Source organism: Malurus melanocephalus, unplaced genomic scaffold, assembly GCF_030028575.1.
Source record: "Malurus melanocephalus ecotype Western Australia unplaced genomic scaffold, MMel_1.1 scaffold_887, whole genome shotgun sequence".
NCBI lineage: Eukaryota > Metazoa > Chordata > Aves > Passeriformes > Maluridae > Malurus > Malurus melanocephalus.
Genome location: NW_026624119.1, coordinates 73,568 through 84,000, shown reverse-complemented (window position 1 = coordinate 84,000; position 10,433 = coordinate 73,568). Strand labels below are relative to the sequence as shown.

The following is a 10,433-nucleotide window of genomic DNA, read 5'->3' as shown; positions in this document are numbered from 1 at the left end:
GACCTTCAAAGCTGAAGCCCTCCAGGGCACGGTGGCCCCGGTCCAAGGAGAGAAAGCCCAGCCTGCTGCTGGCATTAAATTCCCTGGAATCAGGCAGGAACATGAGGCGAGAGGATTTCCCAGTATTTCCAACTGTGACCTTCAGAGCGTGCAAATGTTGGCTTTAACCTTATTAACAGCAGAGGCCTTTCTGTGACCCCACTGGGATAACTCCCCCCATTCCCCCCCCTCTCTGGGGTTTTTTTTTGGAGGCAGGACAATGATGCTGATCCGTCGTGATGCTCTGTAGAGACAGGACAAGGAGCGAGGGCTACAAATGGACAGAGGGGAAATTCAGATTTTGGGAATGAATGCTTTGCTGTGAAGGCAGTGACAGAGTGTCCAGGGAGGCTGYGGCTGCCCCATCCCTGGACGTGTCCGAGGGTTGGATGTGGCTCGGTGGGAGCTGTCCCCCCACATGGCAGAGGGTGGGGCKGGCCGAGCTTTGAGGTCCATCCCACGATTATGTGACAGCGTCTGTGACATCCCCCGTGTGACATCTTTCCGTGTCATCTGTCTCCGGCCAAGGCAACGCTGCCCGCGGGACCCCCGGAGCCCCGGGCTGTGTGTGCTGAGCCGGGAGGAGCCGGGAGCGCCCGGGGCTGGGGGAGGCGGCCGCGCATGTGCCGCCAGTGCCCCCCGCCCGGGCTGCTCCAGCATCGCCGGCATCCTCCTCCTCGCCATCCTCCTCCTCGCCATCCTCCTCCTCGCCATCCTCCTCCTCGCCATCCTCCTCCTCGCCATCCTCCATCCTCCCCGCCGGGCTCCGCTCCCGCAGCCGCCGAACAAAAGCTTGGCCGCGCCCCGCGGAGCCGCTCCCGGCTCGGGGCACCTGCTGCTGCTGCTGCTGCTGCTGCTGCTGCTGCTGCTCTGCTGCCTCCGCCGATCCTCCGCCGCCGCTGCTGCTGCTGCTGCTGTTTCTCCCCATCCGCGGCTCCGCTCCGCCCGCGCCCTGCGCAGCTCGGGCCGCGCCCGCGGAGCCCCCGCAGCCGGCGGAGAGGAGAGGAGCGGAGAGGAGCGGAGCGGAGAGGAGAGGAGCGGAGCTGTCCGCGCTCGGGCTCTGTCCGTGGTGCTGCCGCCCCCGGACCGCGCCCGCCCTCCCGGCATCCTGTTGCATCGTGTGGAGCGGGGGAAGAGCATCCACTTATCCATCCACCCATCCATCCATCCGTCCATCCATCCATCCATCCGTCCATCCATCCGTCCTGCCGAGGAGCCTGAGCATCGGCCCGGCTCGGAACAATGGCTGCGCTGCCGCGGTTGCTGTGCGCGGCCGCGCTCGCCCTGCTGCTCTGGGGTAGGTGCTGCCATCCCCTCCCCTCTCCRCACCTCCGGAGCTCTCCTTTGAAGAAGGGAGAACGCTCCTTTCATGCCTGCCCTCCGAGCGGTTCCCCGGTTGCCGGGAGAAGGGAATTACGCTGGTGCGGAGTTGGTGTGAGTGTGARGGAGTGGATGCGAGCAGAGAAAACACCTCCGTGCCGAGCAGACTCGCGGCACAAAGCGTGAGCGTGGTTTTCGCTGTTGGCCGCTGGTTTGGGATTTTCAGCGCGATTTACCCTCGAGGTGCCTCGGGGAGGGTGTGCAGCCCATTAAAGCGGGGTTTTAGTGCCGGTTTTCCGTGCAGGCTGCRTGAGCCCGAGTTAATCAATTGATTGAAGCTGCAGTTTGGTTCCTGCCGAGAGGAAAGGTTGCGTGGTTTGGCCACATTTGATGTGCGTGTGCCTTCAGCCCTGCGTGTGGGTGCTGTCTGCGTGCACGGATCTCATTTCACCAGAGAAAAGCACGATCCAGGAGGGTTTTTTTTTTGTTTTCTTTCTGCCTGAAAGGTGATGCTGCCCGTGGAGCTGGTAGTACGCGAGAATCGGGATCAGGCTGCTTCCAGGAATAGTCCCGGGATAATTTGTTGCTTGAGAGAGCGGGTTAATGGTGCCTCAGAGGCTGGGGAGGAGGGAGCAGCCAGCAAAGTCAGCGTCTGGGCTCTGGAGACAGCCTCGGACAGACAGAACCCGCGATTGTTTAGCCCAGGGGACAAATGTCAGCAGGGATTTGGTGCGAGATGCCGTGCTGGAGCCACCCCTCCCTGCTCGAGCGTGTGGCTTCACATGCAACCATTTCTGCCCTCTTTGCAAGAGCAGCATTCGAGAGTTGCCAGCGTTAGCACAGCTCTGATTGGAAGCGTTTTGAGCAGCAATGCCTGGGAAATCAATAAYTCCTCCTGCTGCCAAATTTACTCCTGTCCAAGCTCCTGTATTCCCAGGGGAGCCCAGGGACAGGGAGGGTGCTGGACTCTCCCAGTTTTTGCTGAATTGAAGYGTCCAGACCTTTCAACTTGGCACAAAGAGTGAGCTGTTCCTCCCCGCTGGAATTCTGGGCTTTCCCTCTTCCCTCAGCCCAGACTGTAATTGCTGCTGGAACAGGAGCATGCCCAGCACGCATGGGAGGGAAAGAACAATGCCTTTAAAGTGGCATTAATTACCAGGGAAAGATGAAAGTTGTGGCAAAGCAGAGGCTGGAGAGGTGAATCTGTGTGAAGTGATCACCCTCTGTTAATTATTATGAATTATTAACRTCTCAGAGAAGAAAGCTTGGTAAAATGTGACATTTGAGACTTATCTGTTATCAGACAGCACTAGAAACAAATCAAACCATTTTCCATTGGGGACATTAATGCCAAGATGTGAATAACTGGYGTTTCTGTGATTCTGTCTTAACGCCTCCTTCTCTTCTGCTCCTCTCCCCCAGCTGGAATTTGTTCCTCAGTGTGTGTGGAAGTCCCATCTGAGACAGAAGCTGTCCAAGGCACGGACATGAAGCTGCTCTGCATCTCCTGCATGAAGAGGGAAGAGGTGACGGCCAGCACGGTGGTGGAATGGTTCTACAGGCCCGAGGGRGGAAAGGATGAGCCTGTATGTATGGCTGGCAGCTGAGCCCTTTCCTTTTCTCTCCTTRCTTATCCCATTTCCACACTTTGGAGCAGCACAAACTCCTGACAGGGAAAAAACCAGAATTGGTTCTTGAGTTCAAATATTTGGGTTGTAGATGGATAAATGCCAATTCCCAGTTCCAATCCTGCAACACCTCAATCCCAGTTTCTAAGGATGTCAAATATGGGCTGACGCTTGGTACCCTTGTGTGAATCAGTTCTGAATCCCAAAGCTGTTCTTTTGGAGGTGAAATTGGCCTCTAATAAGTCTGCAGGACASGATTTGCTTCTTGCTGCCTCAGAGAGAGCAGTGTTATCCCGACTGTGGGAGGATCTCTGTGAGCTGCTCTGGATCCCTGACAGGAAAAGGTAAAATTGATTCTCAGACTGAATCAAAATGGAAATTGCACAGATGAGGGGCAGCTGGGATTCAAGGAAGAATRGTGAAATGGAGAACAAGATTAAGGCTGAGTGCACATTTCTTTCTGGTTATTTCATCTGAGTCTGAAGCATTAATTCAGCAGCTGTGATTGAGCAGGGCCAGGCAAAATGATAAATATTCTCCTTCTGCCTGAGAACTAAASGGACCAGGCAAAGGAATGAGCTGGGAATTCACTTTCAGTGACCTGGGGGGTCCATTTGCCAGTGGGAACCCAAAAACCAGCAACCCAAGTGAGCTGGGGGGAGTGATGGGGACTGTGRCCAGCCAGAATGCCACACRGTCACAWTTGTCCTGCAGCACTYCCATCTCAGCTGAACATCCCAGGRTTTYCTGAMCATYCCAGGGTTTCCTGACCATCCCAGGGTTTCAGCACTCCCATCTCAGCTGAACACCCCAGGGCTCCCCAAAACAGGCTGTTTATCTCCACTGTGTATATTCTGTGGCTCTTTCCTTAGGTGATCTTGCATGCATTGACTGACAAGCACTTTGCTGGCCATGAAAACAGCAAAATCCCCATTTTTAGTTCCCATTGCTGTTTTTTGTGTCATTGTCCACGTGTGTGTGTGTGTTTTTCCCTGCCTCAGTTTTTCTCCGCTCTGTGATGGAGATATTGGATTTCTGATAACTCGTTTTTTCTGTCTTTTGTGAAGTCACCTGATACTTTGAGGCTGATGGCACAGGAAGAGCTGCTGYTACCGGGGGAGCTCAGAGCATCCCTGAACAAACCCATGGCAGTGAATAACCAGCATCCCCTTTTTTCCCATTCCCTCACAGATCTACGAGTACAGGAAAACCAACCACGAGTTCCCGAGCCGCTTCAGCGGCCGGATCCAGTGGAACGGCAGCAAGGACATGCAGGACGTGTCCATCACCGTGGTGAACGTCACCCTCAACGATTCGGGCATTTACACCTGCAACATCACCCGCGAGTTCGAGTTCGAGATCCACCGGCCCCTGTTCACCAGCTCCAGGCTGATCCACCTCACCGTGGTGGAGGAGGGTACGAAGGGGATGGCAGAAGGCGCTGGGTGCTGTCACCCCGGGGTGGGGTTTGTCACCTCCTCACCGGCAGGACAGGGTGATGGGTTTGTGACCCTCGCAGGGAAGGCTGTGCCCTGTTTGATGGCTTTTTCAGGCACAGCTGGGCACAKCTGGGCAGGMTCAGCAGAGGTTTCCAGCTCCTCCCGCGGCCGCTCGGGGATGTTACAGCCCTTCCTTCCCAGCGTTTCCTCGCTGCCGCCCCCTCCCTCTCCTCCTCGTTCTCCATTTTGCCCCCAGCCCCTCGCTTCTCCTCCTTCCCTCTGTCGTGCTCGTGACTCTTCGCGTTTTGGGATTCAGCGCTGAAATCCCGGCGTGGCACAAACCGGGAATTCCGCCGCTCTTCTCAGTGTTGAGAGCTCGCAGCTCTTTGTCCGCCCTGCTCCCCTCCCTCTCCCCCACCAACAAAAAAAAAAACAAAAAAAAGGATTTTGATCCTTGAGCAGAAAAACACCAGCGAGCAGGGCACGGGGTGGGAAACAGAGCGTGAAGATGAGAGAGGTGAGGCATCCGTGAGGATGCGGGGGTGGCGCAGGATGCGAGGAGCAGCACCGCGATCCATCCCTGCCTGTTGCAGYCCCTCCCTGCCGCCTCCTCACAGCCTGAAAACCCCCGGTGTCTCTGGCAGGGCGGATTAAAAAGGTGACACCAGGGTGGGAAGTGTCCGTGGGGCTGCGTGGAAATGATGGGGGGTTGTTGGATTTTGTTCGCAGCTGGAGAAGATTTCACGTCSGTCATCTCGGAAATTATGATGTACATCCTGCTGGTGTTCCTCACCCTCTGGCTGCTCATTGAGATGATCTATTGCTACAGGAAAGTCTCCAAGGCTGAGGAGGCTGCCCAGGAAAACGCGTAAGTGTGGAGCCCTTGGAGATGAGAGCTGCTCTGCCGGGGTTCTTCACAGAGAAAACTTTATTCCTGCCCAGTGCTGCTCTTCTGTGCTTTTCAAAAGGAACTGTGCAAAAACATCCTTTCTGTTATTTATAGAGTCTGTCCTAGTAGGATTCATTGGTATCTCTCTTAAATTCAGAGACTTTCTTGGGTTAAGGTCGCTCATAACTGTCCCAGAGCAGGCAGCAAGAAGATTAAACTTTATTTAATTAMCATTACATGGCTTTGTTGGGATTTGCTCTGTCCAAAATCTCAGCAGTGTTTAGGAATGCTGAGAGACAGCCCCAGGCAGGGAGTGAATGGGGTTCCAGATTTGGACCTTGTGCAGCTGTTCTCCTGGAAGCTCTGGTTTCATCCTGGAAGCTCTGGATTCATCCTGGAAGCTCTGGATTCATCCTGGCCCATTCCCACTTTCCCCCATACCTGGCTTGGGTCAGAGCACTCTGTACTCAGTAGGAAGGTTGGATTTGTAGGTTTTTAGAGCAGGGAAGGGCTGGTGTGTGTAACTCCTGCCCATACCAAGGAGGTTCCCACCATGAGCCTCTTCCCCAGGGGATGTTTGTCACCTCAGAGACCCTTCCAGCTCTTCAGCAAAGGTGATTTTACTCRGGGTTTACACCGTGTGCTCTCTCCTTCCCTCCACCCACAGGACAGACTATCTGGCGATCCCGTCGGAGAACAAGGAGAACTGCCCTGTGCCCGTGGAGGAGTAGCAGAGAGGAGTCACTGGAGCCATGGGCACCGAGGTGGGTGTGAGGAAACGCTGGCCACTGCTCCTGTCTGCCCTCCCTCTGGTGGGGCTGGAGGAGATTCTGTTCTCCATTCAGATCCCTGGAATGTGGCTCTGCTCCTCCTCTGGAGCTTCCCCGTGGCCTCAGGACAAACAGAGGTGCCTTGAGGTGYTGCTGGGGGGTGCCCACACAGCCTGGAACCCCAAACCAACCCAGGCCATGATGTAATTACACTCCCTTTGTGCTTTTCTGTGGAGTTGGGAATCCTCACTGTCCCTGCAGAAAAGCAGCTGTGTCCATGAGGGCTCCATCTCCAAAGGAAACATCTCCTAGGAAGGATTTTATGTGCTAAAGATTAAAATCCGGGTCTGTTAAACTCTCACTCACCCCCCACCATCAGTTCCCATGCCGATTTTGATCCCACTCTTGCTCCAGCCAGCTCCAAGAGGAATTCTCTCCCTTGCAGGGGCTCTGAAGACAGAAGGACCACGCCACACCAGCCAGGTTTSAGGGGGAGCTCTGCGCCGCCGGGAGGAACACGGGGAAGTGTAAATCCTCTTCCATTTGCCTCRGACTCTGTACAGCCCTGCCTTTGGCCCCGTGCCCGCCCGCTGCTGAAGGACTCTTCTGTTGAAGCACCGGAGCAAACGGCACAGGGGTGCGGGCAGCACGGCTCCTTGCCGGGTTTCAGCTCCATCAGCACCTCGATGGCTTTGTAAATGTTCCCCGTCACTCCTCAGCCGCTCTCACCACCACCTTTATTTGCTGAACTCGCTCCTTCTCCATTGCAGAGGTTTTCGGGGTATGTATGGCATGCTGCCCTGAGCCGCAGGACTGCCAGTGAGGCTCTCTGACGGGGTTGTTCCTCCACACACCGTGGCCCAAGAAGTTATATCGGGTGAAAACAGGAAGAATTTAATGGCTTAATGAAGTCGCTCTGGATTTTGGGCTGTTCGTGTAAAGCAGAGTAGGGTGAGGACTGGAATGCAGCAGAATTGAAAATGTGCAGCGGGAAAGACAGGACCCTGTGTGTCCTTCTGGAGGGAGTTTTGATCCTGAAATGTTCCTGCTTTGGGAAGAAGGATGATGTAAATATAAACCCCACTGCGTCCCTTTCATTTATCAACCATAAATCAGCCCTTTCCACCTGCCTGGCACAGCGGGTTCGCTCCTGGAGCACTGTGACAGCTGGCAAGGCAGCAGGATGGGTACGGGATCCACCCTTTCCTGGGAAACCCCACAAAGGGAGGCAGGAGAAATAAATAGGATGCAAAACCCTCCTAGGACRGCAGCTCGGTAAAATGGTTGTGGTTTTTGTAACCGTGACAGCAGCACCATCTAGAGGGACAGGACAGACAGAAAACACCCATTTCCCCCRGTTAATCCTAATTCCCTCTTGGGGTAATTAATCACCAGTGTGAACAGCCTGCTGTTCATCCTAAATGATCCCCGGCTGCCCAGGGATCACGCTGGGAATTCCATCTTTCCTATGCARGCTTACCTTTTCAGAGGGTTAAGCAGAGTAAAACGCATTTTCTGTCCTTCGGTGTAGATAAACTGAGCTCAAACCAGGATTGGAAGGGGGGGAAAGGCAGAAACGCTGGCCAGGGTGGAATTAGGACAAAGTGGGGAAGGTTTRGGTTTGTGATGGCAGAGGCTCCTGCTGCAATGGAGCCAGAACTGGCAGAATTCTGCTCCACTGACCGCTTGTAAGTAGCTGCAAGCGCTTGTAACTGCAGGCACGCTCCCCGCCCACGGAATCCCCTCGGCTTTGTTCTGCTGCTTTTTATGTGCTCGCTGAAACCAAGGAAATTACCCCGTTTGGAAGTCAGGCCCAGGCCAGATTTCCGACTGGCACTTGTTCAAAATCCCTTTTTTTAGAGTGGGTGTCAACTTGAGTGAACTACTCCTCGTAGTAGGATCGCTCCCAAATCCAGAGCCAAGCCTGGCAACGGGAGCACATTTCCCACAGGAAGCTGACTCGTAGTCTGGGCAGCAGTTCCCTAAAATCTAATATCCAAAAGGGATATCCAAAAGTAATATCCAAAAAGGGATATCCAAAAGGGATATCCAAAAGGGAAATCCAAAAGTAATATCCAAAAAGGGATATCCAAAAGGGAAATCCAAAAGGAATATTTAAAAGGGATATCCAAAAAGGGATATCCAAAAGGGAAATCCAAAAGGAATATTTTAAAAGGGATATCCAAAAAGGGAAATCCAAAAAGGAATATCCAAAAGGAATATCCAAAAGGATATCCCAGCAGCTCCTCTTCGAATTCAGCTGGATGGCATCACTTCCCCTATCCCAGTTTTCCTGGCAGAATCCTAAACTCAGGCGAGGAGGGACTGGGTTGTAACTCTGGGGTTTCCAGCACTGAGCCCACGGTGATTTTTAGGACACCTCTCTGCCACTCCAGCTCTGCTCCTCAGTCCCTATGAACCATGGGTGACCCTCTGGTGTCAAACTTAAATCAAAAAAAGGAGTGAACTTCTCAGGAAGTTCTTGAGAGCTACCTCAGGTGGTAGAGAAGGGCAATCCCTCGTCCTGCACCTCCCCAAGTCTTATAAGCATCTCCTGAAGATGCTTCTTTTTTGGACAGATCCTTCACTTTTCCAGTTCCTGCAGAGGTGACCATTGCCACGTGCAGAGCTGACCCTTCCTCCAAGCAGGAGGAAACGGGGTGCAAAATTTTCCTCGAGAACCTCGCAGGGAAAAGAGTAATTATTAATAATAATTCAAAAATCCTTTTTTTCCCAAGAGCTGGAAGAGATAGTCCTGGCAAAGACTCTCACTGTGTATTTGCACTGACAGAGGAGACTCCAGAACAGGCAGGAAAATAAACAGAGCCAAGAGCCACGCTGGTTGTCRGATAGATTTTTTAATTGATACCGTACTTCCATGGTACTAACTACTTACACGGAGTTTGGCTGCAGAGCCTGTACAGTTCCTACGTTCCAGTATCGTTTTTTAACCGCGGGTTGTGGGTTTATTTTTTATTTTGTTTCATTTTTCTTTTGCGCACAGCGCAAAGTTTCTGACAGTCGGGACAACTCCTAAAACAAACCCCCCAAATCCTTCCCCCACCCGCCCCAGAGTCACCTCAGCCTCAGGAGGGGATTCCAGGAGGGAAGCAGGAGCCCGTGGTGGTTGGAGGAGAGCCTGGTTTGTTGGCTTTTGGATTTTAGCAGCTTTATCCAGCCCTGGAGCAGGCGGTGGGAGCGGAGATCCCGTGGGATGGTGCTGTCCCAAAGGTGCCACGGCCACTCCTGGGAGCTTGTGACGCTTCCAGCTGCTCATCCTTTCCTCCACGTCCAGCCCCGAGCCGGGTCGGTGCCTCCATCCCTCCCTCCTTCCATCCCTGCTCTCCCAGGGCCATTTCCCRGGAGATGGGGATGACACAGGACACACGTGGCACAGGCTCCACCTCTGCTGGAGGAGGCTGCAGCAGCTGCTCTCCCAAATCCTGATCCTCCAGGAGCAGAGCAGGGATGTGCCCAAATGGCTGCATATTGGAATTTGCTCCCCACCTGCTCTCCCAAAACAGGACTAGAGCAGGGATGTGTCCAAATGGCTGCACAATGGGGTTGGTTCCCCACCTGCTCCTTTCCAATCTCAATTTCACCACGACTAGAGCAGGGATGTGGCCACATGGCTGCACATCAGGGTTTGTTCCCCACCTGCTCCTCCCAAATTCTGATTCCGCCATGATCAGAGCAGGGATGTGCCCAAATGGCTGCACATTGAATTTGCTCCCCACCTGCTCTCCCAAATCCTGATTTTACTAGGAACAGAGCAGGGATGTGCCCAAATGGCTGCACATCAGGGTTTGCTCCCCACCTGCTCCTCTCCAACCTCAATTTCACCAGGATCAGAGCAGGGATGTGGCCACGAGGCTGCACATTGGAATTTGTTCCCTACCCGCTTTCCCAAATTTCACCAGGAGCAGAGCAGGGATGTAGCCACACATCTGCACATCAGGGTTTGTTCCCTACCTGCTCTCTTAAATCCTGATTTTACCAGGAGCAGACAGGGATGTGCCCAAATGGCTGCACATTGGGATTTGTTCCCCACCTGCTCTCCCAAATCATGATTCCACCAGGAGCAGAGCAAGGATGTACCCAATTGTCTGCATATCAGGGTTTTTTTCCCCACCTACTCTTGGAGCTGGGCTCAGGGAAGGTGGCCTTTAACRTTAGCAATGGAATTGGCCTAAATGAGTGAGGTAACAGAAACGGCCAGAGGAGGAACCTCCCTGAGCCATGTGCAAATATAATTCCTTCAGCAGAAGGAAGTCCTTTTCCCTACTGAAAAAAAAAATTGAAATAAAATAAAATAAAATAAAATAAAATAAAATAAAATAAAATAAAA

The 10,433-nt window shown here is 53.4% G+C and overlaps 1 protein-coding gene across 1 annotated transcript; it reads left to right on the top strand.

Annotated features, from left to right (window-relative positions):
- Positions 1 to 1,256: 1,256 nt before the first annotated feature.
- On the top strand, positions 1,257 to 7,087 carry SCN3B (sodium voltage-gated channel beta subunit 3). The gene is made up of 6 exons (XM_057385919.1): positions 1,257 to 1,336; positions 2,782 to 2,945; positions 4,179 to 4,404; positions 5,156 to 5,294; positions 5,983 to 6,079; positions 6,531 to 7,087. The coding sequence occupies exons 1-5, from the start codon at positions 1,282 to 1,284 to the stop codon at positions 6,044 to 6,046; spliced, it is 648 nt and encodes a 215-aa protein (XP_057241902.1). The 5' UTR covers positions 1,257 to 1,281; the 3' UTR covers positions 6,047 to 6,079; positions 6,531 to 7,087.
- The last annotated feature ends 3,346 nt before the right edge of the window (positions 7,088 to 10,433 follow it).